Source organism: Notechis scutatus, chromosome 6 (genome assembly GCF_049901735.1).
Source record: "Notechis scutatus isolate UNSWTSFEM ecotype Mainland chromosome 6, rNotScu1.2, whole genome shotgun sequence".
NCBI classification, from domain to species: Eukaryota; Metazoa; Chordata; class Lepidosauria; order Squamata; family Elapidae; genus Notechis; species Notechis scutatus.
Genome location: NC_142014.1, coordinates 44597078 through 44618525, shown reverse-complemented (window position 1 = coordinate 44618525; position 21448 = coordinate 44597078). Strand labels below are relative to the sequence as shown.

Genomic DNA, 21448 nt, shown 5'->3' with positions numbered 1-21448 from the left:
GGAACAGGTTGAGAGAAATTAAGCCCTTCCTCCTCAGCATGAAGAAATCCAGCAGTGATATTGCTAAGCAGCATCTTAGGACTTGAACTGGAGACCGCTAAGACAATCCTAGGTTAGACTGGAAAGTCGAAAAGACATTGTGGAAGAGGACAGGGACAAACCACAATTCACGTTAATAACATGTGCAGTCCTTGGAATCATTAGGATGATAGCTTCAAGATGCGCCACTTGAAGAAAGCGTCTACTGGATGTCACAATAACTCTCCCGCTCAGTCTCAAGCGAAACATTACTCTCAAAGCGAAGAGTTCAATTTTCTCAGCGCAGCCCTTCCTTTCTGGCTTCCACCAATCACTGGCAAGAGCTGCTGGACGCGCTTGTCTCTAGGCAACAGGCCCAACTTCGACACCCCCTGCGGAAGGGCCGTATTGAGAAGAGTCGAGTGCCGATGGCGTGGATGTCCGACCTCGGCTTTGAAAGAGGCACAACTCCTTTTTCTCCCTCCGAGTTTTCCTTCTCGAGGAGAGGCGGCGGCGGACTTTCCAAGGCGTTTTCACCTGTCTCCAGCTGAGGAGGCAAAATCGGAGCTCGACTGATCCGGCCTAGAGCTCGGGCGATTTGATGGGCTCTGGAAGCGGCTCAGGGAAGAAAAAGGCCCCTCCTTCTTCGTCTGGGGTCCCGATGGCGTCCGCTCTGGTAGGGCCGGCCATTTGAGCTGGGGCGCTGCTCGTTTCGAAAGCGGCGGGAAGGGCCGGTTGTTTCCTTTCGCTTTCGCTGTTTGCTCATCAGCTTGGCCGAGCCGACGGCTGGTAATTGACGGTTGTGCTTTCGCGGTGCCCTGAATCACACATCAACCCACAAACTGCTTTCGTAGCCTTCCTTTCTTCCTTCCTTTCTTTTTTCTTTTTTCTTTCCTCCCTCCCTTCTTTCTTTCTTTCTTTTTTCTTTCCTCCCTCCCTCCCTCCTTTCTTTCTTTTTTTCTTTCTTTCCTCCCTCCCTCCTTCCCTCTCTCCTTTCTTTTTTTCTTTCTTTCTTTCTTTTTTCTTTCCTTCCTCCTTCCCTCCCTCCTTCCCTTCCTCCTTTCTTTTTTCTTTCTTTCTTTTTTCTTTCCTCCCTCCTTCCCTCCCTCCCTTTCTTTTTCTTTCTTTCTTTTTTCTTTCCTCCCTCCTTCCCTCCCTTCCTCCCTTCTTCTTTCTTTCTTTCTTTCTTTCTTTCTTTCTTTCTTTCTTTCTTTCTTTCTTTCTTTTTTCTTTTTGTTTCCTCCCTCCCTTCTTTCTTTCTTTCTTTCTTTCTTTTTCTTTCCTTCCTTCCTCCCTCCCTCCTTTCTTTCTTTCTTTCTTTCCTCCCTCCTTCCCTCCCTCCTTTCTTTTTCTTTTTCTTTCTTTCTTTTTCTTCCCTCCCTCCCTCCCTCCCTCCCTCCCTCCCTCCCTTTCTTCTTTCTTCATTTCTTTCTTTCTTTCTTTCTTTCTTTCTTTCTTTCTTTCTTTCTTTCTTTCTTTTCTTTCTTTCTTTCTTTCTTTCTTTCTTTCTTTCTTTCTTTCTTTCTTTCTTTCTTTCTTTCTTTTTTTCAGTGTTTCCAGAGAACCCGGAATCTTGAATTGAATAAACTGTGATCTGGTGAACCAGGGCGGAGTGTAGCACTGACATAGCCGAGAAGCGCTTCTCTGCCTGGGTGCTGTTGCCCTGAATAGCATAACTCCTGAATTCTCAGTCCCAGCATCTCTGAAAAAACTTTTGAGGGCAGAAGGGCCATACAAATGGACTGTAAAGGACTGAGGTTTTGGGGAGAATACCTTCTTTTTAAAAGAGGAGTTAAAACAGCTATTGTTGTGAAGGGGAGGAAAGCTGCTGGTTTGGAGAAGCTACAGGAGCTACAGGTTGCCAGTCTATGGGCTGGGAAGTTAAAGGATGTTCAATTAGAAAAGAATATATGTAGCTTCTGCTTGAACTGTGGAGTCCTTGGTGCTTTGACCCTGGTTGTTTGGTTGCGCTTTGCTTGAAGTCGGGTAATGAAATGTCTGCAAGTAAACAGCCAAGATTCGAAAGCACCAGGGATTCCAAAGGATGTCAAGTTGGGTATTTGAATGGAAAAACTCCAGAGACTACCAATTTTTAAAAAGCCATAGAAAAAGCACTGTCAAACTCTATTAATATGATTGTTAGGAAAACTTGTATAGCTGTGACTATGAAATTTTGCAGATTTTAGGTTTTTTTTAAATTTTATTTTTGCTGTGCAATAGAGGAAAAGCAACTGCACAGAACAGGTTCCTAATCTGGTAATCTTTTTTAAAAATCCAGTTTTTCTATCACTCTCACCTCTTGCAATCAAAATAAATTAACAGCTGCAACTTTGTCTTCCTGCTCAACTGCCTTAGCTACCACAACAAAAGGAATCATGAGATGGCTTGGTAACAAATGCCTCCGCTTGTTTCTTTTTCTATCTTGGCAGTTCCACATGTAGGGTTGGTGATAAAAAAGTTGCATACTCCATTACCTCACTTGTCTGTCTTCCTTGATGTTAGGGCTATGTTTACACAATCCAGTTTTCTATATCATCTGGTATGGAAGGGAAAAAAATGGTAGTTGCTCTTCTTCTAGAAGCCATATTTTATTTCCCATTACTGCAGATGAAGTTCACTTCTTTCTTTCTCCCTAGACAATGCAGCATCGATTATTTTGATATTTAATTGATAAATATTTGATCATTGATTGCATTGTAGCCAATGTCCTTCCCAAAGATAACAATTCAATTCGATCTTTGTTTTTATAACATGAGTAATAAACAATGTTATCTTTTGATTAAAAGTGTTCAATTGCAGTCCGTCTCAAATTGCCAATGTCTAAAATTTGTAGTTGTTTCATTTCAACTTCCATTGTGTTGGGCTTTCTTCTTTTCATGCTCCTTACCTTCCATGCATCTATTATAATTCTGTCTTTCCAGCTTTGGGTTGTCTTTTCCTGAATGGTAACATCAACAACTAGATGGATGTCTAAAAGTTTTTAACCATGTTTTTGACACTATTAGTACAGGTAGTCCTCAACTTACAATAATTAGTTCAATGACAGTTTGAAGCTACAACAGCATTGAAAAAAGTAATTTATGATTGTTTTCACACTTATGACAGTTGCAGCATGGTCATGTGATCAAAATTCAGTGCTCTGGAGTCATGTGATTATCATTTGCAACCTGACAAGCAAAGTCAATGGGGAAGCCAGTTTCACTTTCCGTTTTACTAGCTTAACTCAATGATTCATTTAACAATGATAGTAAGAAAGGTTGTAAAATGGAACAAAACTCATTTGACAGATGTCTCACTTAGCAAAAATTTTGGACTTGGTTGTGGTCATAAGTTGAAGATTACCTATACTCCAGAAGATCTTCAGATATCTCTTAGTAAGCTGAGGGATCCATTATCCTGCTCTATATTATTAATCATTTTATTTTCTACTCCTATATATTTATTCATATTCATTTCTATTCTATTCTTGGTAAAATAAAGGAGTGGTTTACCATTACCTTGTTCTACACTGTATGAATGAATGCTTTTGCCATTGTCACTATAGTGATCATCTGTCTCCAATGTATTCCTATTTTTCTGCTGTCCAATATGAGTACCTGCTTGCTTTATTGGGGAGCTAAATGACCTTCATCCCGTAGGTGACCCTGTTGAGAATTATAACTCTTCACATACACTCCCAGCACACAATAAAGACTTGAGGAGCTATAGAAAATAAAATATGGTAATACACAAGCATGTGTTTCAATTGCCATCAAACAGCAAGGGCAATCACATTCATATTGAGGAAGTTTGATAAATCTTTTATCAGTGGGAGCACTGATAGTAATACACTATGATATATCTGAAAGAAATCTTTCCCGTCTTGGAAAGGTGAGAGATGTTAGGTATTTGGCCAGCATTATTTTGGTCCCCAGTTTTTTACAGTGAATAAAAACAAAAGATGCTAATTACTCATCTGAATTCTGTTGGTCTCATTAAGTGGGATATAAGAAAAGGGTTAAAAACAAAAATGGATTGTAGTATCTTCATGTACTCTGTGGAAATATATTATTGCATCAAATTAGTATTTAAATAATGGTTCTTTACCAACTTTGTTGAACTGCCCATTTGACAAAAAGTGACTCGGCAGCATACAACAGCTGAATAAAATAAATATAAAAACAAATGTAAAAATAAATGTAAAAATATAAAAATCCATCTTAGAGTTAAACATTATAAAAATGAATATACATATTTGTATATATTTCTCTACTATAGGACGATCCTGTTTTGATTCGTCATTTTAAAGGCCACAAAGATGCAGTCACTTGTGTTGCTTTCAGTCCAAATACTAAAGTGCTTGGTAAGTCCACCTGAAGCATACCTGAAAATGTTAATTCTGTGAATGAACTCATAGTGTTCTCTCTATAGATGAAAAACAAAGGTAAGTACGCTAGTTGCTGAACTCCATACTTTAGGACAATTATAACTCCAAGGTAAGAGTTACGTTGCCACAGAATGCTGCCACAGATGATTATTTTAATCTGTAAGTATCCAGCTCTTTGGTATTGAAGATAGGTTTAATATAGTTAAATAGGTTCTAGAATAAATATATTGAACTATATTAATGTTGCTTAACGTAGCAGAATATATTCTAGAATGAAAGCAGTTATGGAAATGTATAGGTAGAACCTTACCCTCTAATGTTATAGTTGTCAATAGAATCAATTAAAGGGATATAAGAGGTAGGTCTTGCCTTGGACAGATGTATCAGTTTTCCACAGGTAGTAAAAGTTGTTTTCCTTTAAACATTCATGCATTCATGTCTGATTCTCAGAGAACGCTTGGACAAGTCCCTGCAATATTCTGGGTTTTTAGAGGTAGTTTGCCACTACCTCCTTCCCAGGACTAAGAGAGTAACGGGCCAAGATCATCCAGCTGGCTTTGTGCCTAAGACTGGACAAGAGCTCATGATTTCCCTTTTTCTATTTATTAGGATATAATTATTATATTAGGATAATTATTAGGATATAATAATACTTCCTAAAGTTTTTCTCATAATACATCCTAAATATGATGTTCTGACGCTCAGATTTTAATCATTTGGTATTTGCCAATGTAAATTCAGCAAGACATGACAGACAGACAGACACCGATTACACTTTTTTTCATTATTCTATTTTCAATATAAACAATATTACAGGTAGCCCTTGTTTAATGACTCTGATAGGGACCAGAGGTTCCATCACTAAGTGAATGGTCATTAGGCAAAATATCATGTGCTCGCAATGCTTAGCAATGGGAATTACAGTAGTCCTAGCTGCAGCGGAATGGGACATTTAGACACAGATCTTGGCCATGCCTTCTTCATCCCCAGCCACCTGCCTCAGCCCATTTACAACCAGCTTTCCTCCACCACTGGCCCTCCCCTAGCCAATGGGTCCCTGTCCCTTTTTCCCTGCCCATTTGCTCAAACATCATTTGACCAGGGCCTTTGGCTGCATGGAACAAATAACCCCCAGCCAATTGAGTGGCAGGCAGAAGCAATGATGCTGTAGGGGCAATGTGCAATGCAAGGTTTTTTTTAAAAAAAGTACTGCAGCTGCTCCACAAGTTTTGAGGTCTCGCAGAGGAGGACTGGAGGCAGGAGTAGCAGCCGTCGGGGCCATTGGGGGGAGGGGCAGACAGGTGGGAGTGTTTTAGGGAACAAGAACGGAGGGAGGGGCAACTTAAGGGGACTTCACAAAGACAGCTTGGCTTGCTCTAACGAAGAGGGGAGGAGCAGCAAGGCCAGTGTGTCTTCTAGCTTTGCAGGGGGCTGGGGGGACGTGTCACGCAGGCGAACGGCAAGATCGGTGCTGCTTCTGGCGTTGTGGGGGTGCTGGGGGTCACACAGGCTCAAGTCAAACTGTTTGAACTAATAGGTAGGGATGAAGGTCCAGAGTCCATTGGCCATGGAGAATGGCCAGGGGGAGAGCAGCAGAGGAGGAAAGCTGGCTGTAAATGGGCTGATGCAGGTGGTTGGAGGTGAAGGAGGTTGGCCAAGGGTCTGAGTCTAAACGCCCTCAACCCAGTTGCAGTCATTAAGCAAAGACCTCATGCTTTTCCTTCTCTGCCATACATGCCTCCACCTCCCACTCTTAATTATTTCCACCCATTTTTGATCTTTTGGCCATCCTGCACTCATAACCTACTCCCTTGATGGCCCCAGTCACTTTTGCGATCTTCTTCCCCCTGCTACTGATAAGGTGTCTCCAGCAGAGGCAGCCCTTTATGAGGCCTTATAACTAACAAAATCAAAAGCATTATAAATAATGGAAGGACTTTATGCCCTATAAATAATGTGGGATGTTTCTGGGCAAGATTACTTAAGAAGTTTCAGGGAAGACAATCAGTTCTCAGTTTGGAAATAGGTAGACTAAGTGGAAAAATAACAATTGATGTGCTGATATGTCATATTTCTACATCAGTTCACTTTTGTTTTGTAGCTTTATGATTCCTTCTTTTCCAGCCACCTCTTCTCTGGACAGGTTTCTCATGATGTGGAATTTGAGGCCAAATACAAAAGCCTTCAGATTTGTCGGTCATTTAGAAGCCGTAACTAGTGTAGAGTTTTCACCAGATGGATACTTGTTGGCATCTGCTTCTGAAGACCGAACCGCCAGACTATGGATTCCTTGCATGTCAGTAGCATTGGTTCTATTTATTTATTTCAGTTATACTTATTTTACATATAAGCGGCTTAGGGCAATTTGATACTTTCTCTAGTAGAAGGAAGCTAAATCAGCTAAACACTAATTTAAAGAAGAAACTCCTAATGTGATTCTGGAAAATATTTTCCCTAGCTGTCTATTTTATGTAAATGTCTGGATCAAGAAGTGATAAAATATCCTCTGTTAACCCCATAAGTCAGAATGTATGAGGCTTTAGTGCAGGGGAGCTTGTTTAATGTTTGTGGGTTAAGGATTTTAGCAGATAAGATGATGAAATTCCCAGACTTGTATTTTTTGAAATTTTGAGGCAATTTTTCCAATATAGTCAATGTTTGCAATACACATTTTTTTAAAAAAAATGTTCATGCCTCAAAACTGAAGAAATCCATATTGCCAAAGTTTGGTAGCATATTTGGAAAAGAGTCTCTAAAGAGAGGAAATAGAGGTAGTCTTCACTTAACGACAAGTTACAAAAGACTTTTAAAAAACTACTTATGATCATCCTCAAAGTTAAGGCTGCCATACTCTCCCTTCCCTGTGGTCATATGATCTCATTTTGGATGCTTGGCTTGCATTTACAACTAATTGCAATGTCCTGCATGACTGATTTGTAATGATTGTTGCTGTTCTCTTGCAGAAAATGGCAAAAAAAAAAACACCCTATTAGATATGCTGGATTTGTTTTCCAATCACATGATTCACTTAGTGAGTACACTGATTCATTTTACAGCCATTGTAAAAATGGTCATAAAATCTAATCCAGTCACGTGGTGCCTTGAATTAACAACAGCAGTTAGTTATAACTGAAATTCCGTGTGCCATTATGTTTGCATGTTCACAACTACCTATATGTTTTTAAGCAATAGCATTTTATTAGACCATGCCTAAGCTTCTCATCTTAAAGCAATTGATACAACACTAATATTATTAATTACATTATTTGTGAAAGACTTCTATGATTGTTCACAGAAACATACCATATCAAACATGAAATAAAGGTCTTTCATTTGGGAACGCACCACAGTAAACTAGATAGATTGAGGATGGAATCTGTATTATTTTAAACTCTTATGATTAGTTTCTGCTAAAACATTTTTTTTTATTTCTTTATAGCCATGGCGAATCCACATCATTAAAGGGCCATACTGCCCCAGTCCGCAGTGTGAATTTCTCAAATGACAGTCAATTTCTAGTCACTGCATCTAATGATAAGTCAGTGAAAGTGTGGACCATTTACAGGCAACATCTTTTGTATTCTTTATCCCAGCATACACACTGGGTGCGTTGTGCAAAGTAAGTTTTTTAATTCATTACCTTCCTAAAGATAACTGCTTTTCTGAATGACCTCAAAATATATAGCGAAGATATGGGTGCAGCATCCCTGCTGAAGCTAATAGGATTATACCTAGAAATGGCTCTGTAGAATATTGTCTGGGAGTCCTGTAATCAGTGCCCTGAATTCTAACATGGGAAAAAAGTTGGATGCAAATTCACAAATACTTGTCATAGATTGAAGTTATCCCAAAATAAACAGGTAATGCGAGCAAAAAGTGTATTTATTTATTACATAGATGTACTGGTATATGGCCACCCATGTGGGTAACATAAAATCAAAAATATGCCATATAAACAATTAAAAATGATTAAGACAATAAAAACAAAACCACAACAATGAGAATACTACACATAATACAGTCAACATGCATACTCCCTATTACCACAGGATTCGCAGGCTTGTTCAAATGAACACACTTAAAGATTTTCTGGAAAGCCATGAGAGTTGGAGCTCACCTAATATCAGGAGGGATGATGTTCCAGAGAGTGAGAAAAGGCTTGCCTCCTAAGTCCTGTCAGATTGAGCTGTTTTGCAGATGGGATCTGCAGCACGCTTCTCCTTCCGGACTTGATCAGACAAGGAGATGTAATCAGGAAGAGGCAATCCCTCAGATAATCTTGTTGCAAAAATCAAAAAATCTTGTTTAAAAATCAAAACAAACACTTTGAATTGGATCCTGAAGCAGACTGGTGCAGGTCACAAAGCAGAGCCTGTGTCTTAAGAGTACACATAATTATGGGCGCCAATGCATTTTGCACAAGCTTTCAAATATTTTTCAAGGGTGGCCACATGTAGAGCGCATTACAATAGTCTAAATGGGAGGTGACTAGAGCATGAGTATTTTGTGCTTATGACCTCTAGCTATTTTCGGAATATTCATGAATGGTAGTCGCATTAACCAGTTGAATATGAACTCCTGAATGCTTGTATACTTTATTATCACAAATTTTATAATTGCAGATCATTTAAATATTATTTGTAATTATCTTCTCCCTTTATTTTTTTTTCCTTTCTAGATATTCACCAGATGGAAGATTAATAGTGTCTTGCAGTGAAGATAAAACTGTTAAAATCTGGGATATAAGAAACAAAATCTGTATTAATAATATAATAGATTATGATGGGTAAGTCATATTCATTTAAAAACAAAGGAAAATATTTTATTGATAATTATAGTTATATCAGCAGGTATTAGTTATGCTAAAATTATGTTGTGACTCACAAAAACTAAACTGCTAGTTATTTTTATTTTGATTGTCTTAAGGCTATCTTGTTACTCAGATTTTCCAACTTGTGACCAGGACTTCCTATAAACACCATGCAACAGTTCCATTTAAATAGTCCAGGAAGCTTTCCAAATATCTCCTTCAGTCCACTTTGTAGGTTTAATCATATATCTTAACATTCTAAAGTTGCTTTACATTATTAACATTCTAAAGTTGGTATCTTCATTGTTCTCACAGTTGAGTCTCCAGTAGTCATAAAGTAATTATAGAACACTAGGTATCACCACAGTCCTCCAGATAAATTTTTATTTCTCTTATCAGAAATTTTCCCAGACTTGTAGGGGTATGGTATATTTTCCATTCATCAGTAGGTGGCATCCTCAGCTTAGATTTCAACATTGTTTCAAATCTGACAAGCATTTAATTTTAATTTGATTTATGAAAGCAATCAGTTATTCAAAAAGATAATTCCAGCATTTTAAAATGCCTTTCCCAAACAGCACCTATCCGGTTTAAAAGTCCCATTTTCTATGTTTTAAAAAGTTTTTTACTTTTCTCCCCTTGGTTCTTTTCTTTCAGGTCTGGAATTTTTCTCTATGTAATTATTCACCACTTTAACAAATAGTTCAGAGAGCCTCTTTTCCTGGATTTTCTTTTTTTTTTCTTTTTAGGGTTAGGTTCTAGGTAAAAAAGGAATAATCTCACCCAGTTCCAGTCACTGTTCATTTACACCGCTCCTCCACTTTCTTTGTTGCCTCGGCTGTCCCAGCTTCATGGCAGCCATAATGGCTGCCTCTTCTCCTCGTTGTGGATGAGAGAGAAGAAGCCCTGGGTCGAGTGGAAGAGTTGCAGCTCTTTGCGACCTGCATGGCACTCCTTTTTTTCACTACCCCTACAGGGGAGAACTTGGCGCAGGAGCGTGGAGACCCACTCCTCACGTCTGATCTCACCACAATGTCAGCCGGAGGTCCAGCTTCTTATATCTTGAGCTGTGGTGGCGCAGTGGTTAAAATGCAGTACTACAGTCTACTTCTGCTGACTGCCAGCTGCCAGCAGTTTGGCAGTTCGAGTCTTACCAGATCAAGGTTGACTTAGCTTTCCGTCCTTCCAAGGAGGATAAAATAAGAACCCAGATTGTTGGGGGCAATATGCTGACTCTGTAAACGTCTTAGAGAGGGTTGTAAAGCATTGTGAAGCTTTACAAGTATATACATCTAAGTGCTATCTTGTGTCTAATTGCTATCTTGAGATCCTTTCTTACCATTTCTCCAATTAAGGCTGATAGGAATTGTAATTCAAAATTATCTAGAAGGACTAGGCTTGAAAACATGTTCTAGCTATATTACTCTTTCCATTTAGTAAATATCTATGGTACAAATCTATGGTCAAAGGATTGTCTCTTTTCATATATAATTGCTATCTTACAGACAAGATGGAGAGAATTTGGCAAGTGGGATCCAAACTGAAATACTATTTAATAATAAAGATATTGGCATATCTCAGGGTGACTTATTTTACGCAAATGTTGGGAAAATAGAATGTACTGCTTATGTGGGAAAGACACCTTAAGAATTTGTTGACATAAACAGATGACCTGCTTCCTTTACAATAACAACCATTATTTTTAATTTTCTTTATAGGTTTGCAAACTATGTAGATTTTAATCCTGATGGTACATGTATAGTTTCTGCTGGTTCTGATCACACAGTGAAGTTTTGGGACATTCGAATAAACAGATTACTGCAGCGTTATAAAGGTAAACGTTTATGCAACACAACTTGATTAGCCTCTCTTTTGTATAACTGCAGAACAAATACTCATAGTAGAGGTCTTAGTAATTAAAAGTAAAATCCAGCATAGAAATAAATATATTTCTAAATATTCTAATTATAATTTTTTCTCTGCTTAAATTACTGTTTTTAAACTTATTTCTTGCCCTGATCATATTTTATACCAGCATACTCTAATAAAATAGAAACCTATTCCAAAGTGCCAATCAAGCATTTTGAGAATATAATACTGTGTAAATGCCAATAGTATTTTAAAAATGATGTATTCAATTACATATATGTTTTGTAAGTATGTATAATAATTAAAAGTATAGGTTGTTGCTTCAAAGCTATATGATATACATTATATACCTAACAGCAAATTTTGTCTTTCAAACATTTTGAAAAAGCTAGTTCATAAGGTAATCTGGGCCCCTAGACTATATAATACTAAAAATATTTCACTCATCGTCTATAACTTTCTGAACCCATTTTAATATATTGACATTTGTCTGTGAGGCACTAAATTCTTAAAAGAATCACTTCTCTAAATATGGCCAATTTGTGCATTAAGTTCTGCTGAGAACTATTTTCCTATTGATGGGTGATTCAGTGTGATATCAAGGGGTAAGGTCTTAATAATAGGAACTTATATGGAACTATCTCATGAAAAGCATTTAACTCTTCCATAGAAAACAGAGGAAGGCACACTTGTTCTTGTAGACATGTATTAGTTAACAATTACTCCAGTGTAAGACTATATCTCAGTTTATGTATTATTTTGATTTGTTATTTTTAAAAGAATTTTGTTTTAGTGCTTGTATTTATTCTGTTGTATTTATTCTTAAACATTGTTGACTTCATTGCAATTATTTTACATAAAACTATGGTACTTTCTTGTAAACTGCTCTGAAAAACTGCTATACAAATGTGTATGGTTGTGGATGTAGATAAATCCTAAACAAAGATCATAGTCTAAAAATACTGCTTCTGTTTGTAATGGAAACAATTACCGTATTTATCGGCGTATAACACGCACAGGCGTATAACACGCATCTTCATTTTAAGAGGGAAATTTCACCCCCACTCCCACCGCGCGCGCTTCAATCCACAGTGTCCCATTCTGCCTGCCTGCCTGCCTGCCTTAGTTTCTGGTTGTTTGGGAGCAGCTTCGGCTGAGAATAATAACTATTCGCCTCTTTTACTCAGCCGAAGCTGTTCCGATTCAACCATTAATGAAGGCAGGCAGGGGTGGGGGTGGGGAGAAACGGGCGCTTCAGGGAAGCTGCGGCGACAGGAAAAGCCCCCCGCTTCTTTGAAGCAGTTTCTTCCTGTGCTGGTGGAGGAGCGAGAGAGCGACTGAGAGAGCTGACCCAGAGAGAAGGACAGGCTTCGGTTGCTTCCTCCCTCCCCTTCTTTCATTTGTGTCCTTGATCCCCGATCCCAGCAGCATTCACGAAGGCTTCTTACATTATATCGGCGTATAACACGCATACATCATTTGCCCCTATTTTCAGGGGGGAAAAGTGCGTGTTATACGCCCGATAAATCGATAGTTGGGATATGTCCATCCAGTTTAGATCATTCAAAACTTTTAATAATTAGAATACTATTGGTATAGATTCTGTGATCAAAATCTATACACATTGGAAATTAATAAATTGTTTGAATTAGGATAAAATTCAGGTGAATATGTTTGTAGACACTTCATAGATGTTACTTAAACTTGTCATTTATTCATATCCCAAATGCAATGTTCATTCTCTGTACAGTTGTCATACATACAGTCTTAGAAAGAAAATAGAAATGTTAGAAATAGCTAACTAATATCAACAACATCGTACGTCCTTTTCATAGTCTGAAATGCTATTTAGTCTGTATATTGGTAATGATTGTTTTAGAAAATATCGAAATAAGGTATGGTATTTTGTAGATTTAAAGATAAATTTATACTGCAGTACATCTCATTAAAACATAATGGTAGTAGTATTTAAAACCACAGGATGGCAGTAGAATCACATACCTTTAGTCAAATAGTCATATTCTGCCTTCAACCTCCTAGAACAAAGAGGTAATGATTTAATAAATCATTAAGTTTTTCATGTTTTGTTTTTGGATTTGTTGGTTACAGACATTCTAAAGATTAGTCTTATAATTTTAGTATTGAAAGACTAATTCTTGAATCAATAATCTTTCCCTTTGGGGACGAAGGTCCAATTCTTTCTAAAGTTGAAAAGCCTTCCTTCACTTTCATTTTATTTTTATTATAGAAGAAATTGTCCTTTCTCCCAAATATTCCCTGTTTTCTTCAAAATAATGATTACTCATTTTAACCTGTTCCTGCATATGTAGGGTTTGTGTGATGGATCCTAAATTTCAAAGATATTGTAGCTCTGAGGTGAAACAAGTTTTATAAAACACTTTGTATCTTTTGTATACATTGAAATCAAAGTTGGAAGAACATTTAAATCTTTAGGTACTAACTTTCTTATGTCCTCTTGAGGTATTCTGTTGTAGTTGTGCTTTTGTATCTTCTTTTTTAGGAACTCGCACCCATTTTTAGCTTTTTTTCCCCCTTTAGTTTCTTCTGCCCGTGGAATTCCTCTTATGACTGCCTTGAATGCATTAAAATCTTTTTTAAGAAATCCAATATTTGAATAGATTCACTTTTAGTGTTTAAAATCAAGAACTGCATCATTATGTAATCACTTTCACCCAGTACTCTAGCTACTTTTATTTTACTGTGCAAATTGCCCATTCTTCATCTAAAAGGTTTCAGTGTATGTATTTTTCAGTTAATGAGGCCGCAAATGCTTGGGGGTTGGATCTTTTCATATGCATCAGAAAATCTCATATTTCTCTTCCAATCACAACAGTACCTGCTTTTGTACAGGTTTTTTCTCTCTTGGAAACTATGTTGACTTTTCTTTTACAAACTTTGAAGTTTCCTTGGCAGCCATCTCCATTTCTCACTTTATTTTTCAATTTTCTCTAGTATTAAATGAATTCTTAATTTTTATAACCTGTCTTGGGCTAGGGAGTGGCTTAAATGCTAAGCAAAAAAAAAAAGTATAAGCCTATGCCGCTGAGACTGTCTTATGTGTCTGAGGTCTGATTATGCAAGAATTTTGAACACTTAGTTAATATTCCAAGACTACTTCCTTATATCCTGGATTCTAAAGTTCTGCTTGGTAGAAACAGAGGATTACTTAAATAGCTATGTGTTCAGATTGGTGTACATTCTGAGGCTCAGGTTTGTACCTCCGTTCTTAAATGTTGGTGGGATGTTGATAATTCCTGCAATGTGTACAATAAAGAACAGCAGTGTATAATGGAATGAATTTGTCTTTTTCCAAATCAAAATCTATCAAATGATCTAGAATTTAAATATTAAAATAGCTGACTAGTAAAGAAGAATAATGAAGAAGAACAGGAAAACTAGTATTTAAGTCTGCTTATTTAAATGTAAGGAAAATGTCACATAGCAGTACAAAATAATAGCAACGAAAATAAGCTGTTGTAGGAACTCATAGATAATACAGATGGGAAAATTGAATTCAGAATACCCCTTTATGAATGTAATCAATTACAGAGCCCTTGATCTGTAACTAGTTATGGGACATTCCAAACTCAAAAGCATTTCACATCCCTGTAAAGGATAACATTGAAGGAGAATGATAGAGACAATGATGTAAAACCCTGTGCGCCATATCCTGGTGGTAAACTTTATTGTTATTATTCTCAGTAATATAATTAAGTTTGTGTGTTGGTCAACAATGTTATTATGTGTTGTTTTGTTTTGGAAGTTTTCTTCTTTGCATCAATATCTGAACGACTTTTATTTAAATTAGTTCACAGGGGAAGTGTTAATTACACATCTTTCCATCCTTCTGGGAACTTTCTCATAACAGCATCTAATGATGGAACTCTTAAGATTATGGATCTTATAGAAGGAAGACTCTTATACACACTTCATGGGCATGAGGTGCAATCTCTATTTTGGGACTTGCTTTTATATCTTGTTATTTTCATCATAAAAAATAATTTATATGCATAGAATGATAAAGTTACTGTAATGAAACCTGTGTCAATTATACTGTAGCTATATCAAATTATCCTAATTTGGACACCTTATACAAAGACCCAACTTTATATATGATTCCTAGAAGTCAAAAAACAACTTAATGGCACATAATCAGTTAAAATATCATTTGGACAAATATTGTATCCATAAAATGCCAATTAATGTAGTCTGTTTCATCACCTAAATATATTTAGTGATTACTAGTATGTGTTACTTGTTTATTAGCAATTTAGGAATGATTAAATAAAAAGAAGGGAGAAAGTATTAAAGAAACAAAACATGATGCCTTTTAAAAATATATTATCTTGTTCCCCTCTGTCCTTTTTAAAAAAATTAGGGTCCTGTGCTTTCTGTAGCTTTTTCAAAAGATGGAGAGACATTCGCTTCCGGTGGCACAGATACACAGGTTTGTTAAAATAGTTAAATTCTTAACTATTTTAATTTTAATTTATTTATTTTATTTTATTTTATTTTATTTTATTTTATTTTATTTTATTTTATTTTATTTTATTTTATTTTATTTTATTTTATTTTATTTTATTTTATTTTATTTTATTATTTTATTTATTTTATTTTATTTATTTTATTTTATTTTATTTTTTATTTATTTTATTTATTTTATTTATTTTATTTTATTTTATTTATTTTATTTTATTTTATTTATTTATTTATTTAGTCAGTCAAGCATTCATTTGATAATATATATAAGTATAAACATGATTATTAATACATTAAATAGATATGAATAAAAGAGAACATTAAGACAGGGATGGTAGGCACGTTGGTGCGCTTATGCATGCCCCTTATAGACCTCTTAGGAATGGGGTGAGGTCAACAGTAGACAGTCTGAGGTTAAAATGTTTGGGGTTAGTGGAAGAAACCACAGAGTCAGGTAGAGTATTCAGGCATTGACCACTCTGTTGTTGAAGTCTTACTTCCTGCAATCGAGTTTTGTGCAGCTTATCCTGAGTTTGTATCCATTGTGTGCTTGTGTATTGTTGAGGTTGAAGCTAAAGTAGTCATTGACGGGTAGGACATTGGAATGGATAATTTTATGTACTGCACTTAGGTCAGACCGAAGGTGATGTAGTTCTAAGTTATCTAAGCCTAAAATTTCAAATCTGGAGGCATAGGGTATTCTGTTGTGAGTAGAGGAATGGAGGACTCTTCAGTTTTGATTCTAGACAGATGAGCTGTATTCAAGAATTGGTCTAGCAAATGTTTTGTATGCTCTAGTTGTACAATATTACTGGAGAAAAAGCTTTGCAGGATTAGGTTAACAACTTAATGCCTTTTTGGCTATGTAGTTACAGTGGGGTCTAGCACCTAGATCATCAGAGATAATATCAACATAATGTCTTATATATAATATAATATATAATAGTGTATATAATAGTGTATAAGAGATAATAATGAACTAAATACCACCATTCTTAGTAAGTACACTAAATAAATATTTTATTATCAAATTTAGAGGAATATATATTTTAAGTATGTGTTGATTATAAAATTGTCTGATTTTTTTGTCAGCAAATTTTTCCTTTAATTAAATTATACTGTGTGTCTTACTGCTTTAGTATAAACTGGATATTCAGTTAAATGCTTAATTACCAAATGAAAAGGCTGCATTCATGAAACATTAGTAAATTTCTTACAGGTGCTTCTCTGGAAGACAAATTTTGATTCATGTGAATATAAGAAAGTTCTTGAAAAGCATATGCAAAGATTACATAGTGATGATCCACCTCACCTTCTGGATATATACCCTCGGTCACCTCATTGCCACGATGCAAAATCACAGTCAGTTGAGGTAAACTGTTATGGCTTTTAATAACAAATTATTCGGTACAACCGAGATCTATAATTTTTCGGTATAGATATTTCTTTAGTAATATTGACTGAACTTTTGATTATGTTTTTCCAGAGTTTTCCATTAATTTTCTTCTCTATCATCCACAGTTTTTATTCTTTCTCCTAAAACTGGGAATTTTATACTCAGAGAATGTAGAATTTCTCATTGCATCGCTTTTCTCTAAATCTTTTTTTAAAAGGACTTTCCATGCTGGTTATAGAGCATAGTTATCGAGTTATTTGGGGCGGGGGGGTAGAGGGTTGGCTGCCTATTTTAAAATTCAGTAGTTTTTTATTGAGATGATAGGTTGGTGAATAATGGAAACTCTGACTTTAAAGCCTCAAAGCTTCCTTTCTCTCACTTCTTCCTAATTACCATTAATACACAGGAAACCATATTCTAAATAGGCAAGCCAATAAGAATGACAGAAAAGCAGGACAACTAGATTCTAATATGAGTTCATGTTTGAGCATATTCAATGGCAATAAAAGCAGTAAACATTTCTTTATGTTTAATGTGTGTGTGCATTCCTACCTCATGACCCTGTTCAGAGTAACATGGCCCTTTTATGAGAAGGGACACAATGATTTTGTGAATTTCCTTGTAGATAAAGTTGCTTATAACTGCTATTGCCTGAATGTCAATTTGATAGAGCAATGTTGGCTGAGCAACTTCAAGTGTCCAGTTGAGTCTGTGAAACATAAAGAAGACAGAGTCTTCTATACCATGATTTCTGCCACCTGTGAATTAAAGTCATGTCCCTCCAGTCCTGCAATGATCAGGAATGACATGTGCCACTGGATTTGAAAGGTGCCAAATATCTCTTTGAGGGGGATATTATGCTCTTGACCTTGAAACACTTAGTGTGCACTCTAAAAGGCCACCCCTCAACATAGCCATGTTGACAGTTATCACCCTGTTTAGGAAAGGTTGAGAATAAAGGAGAAACTTAACTATGGAGTAACAGGCGGTATAGTTCATATAATGTTAATATGGACTCCATATATAAGGGATGTACATGTTTTACATAGTATTTTATGTTTTTATTACAGCTTTAACACACTAGATGGCGCTAATGTTTAAGAATATTCTGTTGAATGGGAACCATCCTTATATATTACAGGATTTTTTAGGATCAGTTCACTTTTAAATATAGAAAGTGCTATTTTATGTTACATAACTTTAATACAATAAGAACAATGAATGCGTTGATAAAGAACATTTTATAGGAATTGAACTTTTCAATTACATCGTTTATATAATGCTCCCATGGTGTTATATTCAATATGATCACACAGAAAAGAAAGTTGAAGTATTTGGAAACTTCAGCTTATACACAAAATATCTGTTTTCTTTCTGTCAGGAAGGTGAGAGCCTATTTTAATTTATTTAGCAACTATTGCAATAGATTCCACTTAGTTTCTATGCCAATTGAAATTATCATATTGTTTTTTAAAATTCTTCACGAAACCATTGCTATTTCATTGTCTGCTGGGATCTACTTATCAAGCCCCAGCTATAGTGCCATCCATCAAAGTAAAAAAAAATTACCACAGTACATGCTTAAAGTCAGATTTTATTTATTTGTTTGTAAAGTTTATAAGCCATCCATCACTCTCAAGGTAATTTTAATTTTAGAAGCTTTAATGTACAAAGGATATTTTTAACGTGGAGTCTTTAGTGCTCTTTAAGCTTGATTTTGCTTGCAGATATTTCATTACCCAGGTAAATAATATCATCAGTGTGAGTGAGTGTGAGGTTTGCTCCTTGTTTATATACAGTAGCTTACCCTTGCCAATTTTGATGCAGGGTGGGTTTCACCATGCCTAGTTCCTTGATTTGGGTATTGTATTTTGCCTGATCGTTTTTCTGGTGTTAATCCCTGTTTGTTTAGTAGTGTGATGGTTCAGTGGTTAAAGATGCTGAGCTTGTCAACTGGAAAGGTGACACCCTGGGTTCGAGTCCTGAGCGCCGCACAATGGCATGACCTCCCATTACTTGTCCCAGTTTCTGCCCACCTAACAGTATACAAATGTGGTAAATAGGTGGGAAGGTAACAGCATTTCATGCGCCTTCACATATAATTGTATGGCATATAATCATGCTGGCCACATCCCATGAAAATGTTTTCGGGCAACACTGGCTCCTTTGGCTAAGCAATGGAGATGAAATAAAATATGAGATGAGATAAGAGATAAGGTAGGACACAACTGGAAAGAGGAAGTCTTTACCTTTATCTTAATCCCTGTTTAGGTGTTGGTGCTGGAGAGGATGTTTTTGGGTTTTTTGTTTCCTTCTTAGCTTTTTTTATTGTCTCTTTTGAATATAGCAGAAGTATGGTTTTTTTATATGTATTCAGCATGTCTGATACATCTGAATTCTAGGCTTCCAGGAATTCCCTAAAATTCTTTGAATTTAGCTTGGTTAAGGATTGTCAGTTTCCCAATTGAAACTCTGTTTGGATGTGTCCATATAGCTGTAAAAGATTTTTAATGTCATGGTGTCGACTATTTTGAATCAATTTGTGTTTTAGATGTATTTTAGTGAATTTTAGCATTCTTCATTATTTATTTATTCATTTATTCATTTATTTATTATTTATTTATTATTGAATTTATATTGTCACCTGTTCACCCATGGTGACTCAAGGCGGCTTACAGAATATAAAACTATATTTAAAACAATAAAAACTAACAAAAAAAATCAAATAAATTAATAAAGTACAATATAACAAAATCATCCCCCAACTCTCACCCTCCCTCCCCGACGATAGCAGATCACATGAGCCATTTAATGGGCTCCATCCCGCTCTGGGTTCCCCAGGCCCACTGGCAGAACCAGGTCTTCAGCGCCTTCTGGAAGAGTATTAGAGTGGAGGCCATTGTAATGATGTTCCAGAGTGAGGGAGCCACCATGGAGAAGCCCTTCTTCTGGGTCCCACCAGGTGTATCTCCCTCAGGGATGGGACCTGCAATTCCCTGCCTCCCCACTCTGATGGGTCGGGTAGATGTGACAGGCAAGAGAAATCCCTCAGATTACCTGGTCCCAAGCCATGAAGGGCTTTAAAGGTGACAATCAGCACCTTGAATTGCACCCAGAAGCAAATCAGCAACCAATGCAGCTCCTGCAGAAGAGGTAATACATGTGCACACTGGGGTCTGCACAAAACCATGCGGGCCGCTGCATTTTGCACCAACTGGAGCTTCCAGATGCTTTTCAAGGGAAGCCCATGTAGAACGCATTGCAATAATGAAGACCGGAAGTGACTAAGGCATGAGTGACTATGAGTAGAGACTGTTGGTTCAGGAAAGGCTGTAACTGGTGCACAACCTTTAGTTGCACAAAGACCCTTCTGGCCACAACCGCTATCTGTTCTTCAAGCAGGAGTCGTGAGTCCAGGAAAACCCCTAGATTACACACAACATCTATTTGGGGTAGTGCCACCCCATCCAAGACCAATATTATACTTTTATGAGGGTAGTAAGGGCAATATTTTTTACATTAATAATTTGGACATGCTTCATAAAATTTTACTTCTGCTCTACATGCAGCACAATGTATCCCACTTCTTTTTATGGAATTCCTGACCTGTTTTCTAGGGTTTCCTAGAGAACAGCTCTTGTTTTAGGGTTTTGTCAATGCAATGCAACAAGGTTTTCTATTACATTGACATTATAGACATCTGTTTTAACCACTGTCAGGCAGGTTGTTTTTTTTAAAAATTATCAATTTATCTAAGAAAGGAGCAGTTAAACTAATGCCTTCACATGTTTTAAATGAAAATTCCCAGAAGCTATAAAGATAATTGAAATCAAAATATAATGAGGTAGCCAATTGACTCATCAGAGAACATGACATTAAACAAATTTCACCCTTACTCTTGAGGAAAAAGCAAAATAAACAATATAATCTGTAAGAAAAAAGTAAGGAACCTCTTGTGAATATGATTTCTTTCCTAAAAATATACTGAATATTTTTTCTTAAATATTTAAATAGCTCATGTATATTTTAAGCATTCAATAATAGAATAATAGCAAATCTATTTTTCAACAGATAAATCCCAACTTTGATGTAACAAATATGCAGATATTAGATCCTCCTGTTGTAAATATTGTTTCATCACCTACTTTTCCTCCATCATGGCAGGTAAGTTTCAAGTTACCGTATTTATCGGCGTATAACACTAACTTTTTCCCCCTGAAAATAGGGGCAAATGATGTATGCGTGTTATACGCCGATATAATGTTAGAAGCCTTCGGTGAATGCTGCTGGGATCGGGGATCAAGGACACAAATGAAAGAAGGGAGGGAGGAAGCAACCGAAGCCTGTCCTTCTCTCTGGGTCAGCTCTCTCAGTCGCTCTCTCGCTCCTCCACCAGCACAGGAAGAAACTGCTTCAAAGAAGCGGGGGCTTTTCCTGTCGCCGCAGCTTCCCTGAAGCGCCCGTTTCTCCCCACCCCCAGCCCGCCCGC

At 36.6% G+C, this 21448-nt stretch overlaps 1 protein-coding gene and 1 long non-coding RNA gene across 10 annotated transcripts in view; one reads left to right on the top strand and one right to left on the bottom strand.

Annotated features, from left to right (window-relative positions):
- Positions 1–402: 402 nt before the first annotated feature.
- Positions 403–21448, top strand: part of POC1B (POC1 centriolar protein B) — a 34681-nt gene continuing 13635 nt past the window's right edge. The window contains exons 1-10 of one of the 9 annotated variants that reach the window (XM_087968081.1): positions 403–694; positions 4276–4360; positions 6486–6680; positions 7824–8003; positions 9063–9170; positions 10913–11028; positions 14893–15026; positions 15463–15531; positions 16783–16935; positions 21031–21123. In XM_087968081.1, coding sequence (XP_087824207.1) covers positions 6490–6680; positions 7824–8003; positions 9063–9170; positions 10913–11028; positions 14893–15026; positions 15463–15531; positions 16783–16935; positions 21031–21123 — 1044 coding nt within the window. In that variant the 5' untranslated portion in view covers positions 403–694; positions 4276–4360; positions 6486–6489. Of the gene's footprint in view, positions 808–3608; positions 3740–4275; positions 4361–6485; positions 6681–7823; positions 8004–9062; positions 9171–10912; positions 11029–14892; positions 15027–15462; positions 15532–16782; positions 16936–21030; positions 21124–21448 lie in introns of those variants that run through there. The other 8 variants (XM_087968076.1, XM_087968079.1, XM_026693627.2 and 5 more) reach the window with 8 other exon arrangements.
- Positions 8249–21448, bottom strand: part of LOC148130193 (uncharacterized) — a 55213-nt gene continuing 42013 nt past the window's right edge. Inside the window, exons 4-5 of the long non-coding RNA XR_015750074.1 lie at positions 13526–13656; positions 8249–9119 (exon numbers count right to left, since the gene is read on the bottom strand). This is a non-coding gene — a long non-coding RNA (uncharacterized LOC148130193). The remainder of the gene's footprint in view (positions 9120–13525; positions 13657–21448) is intronic.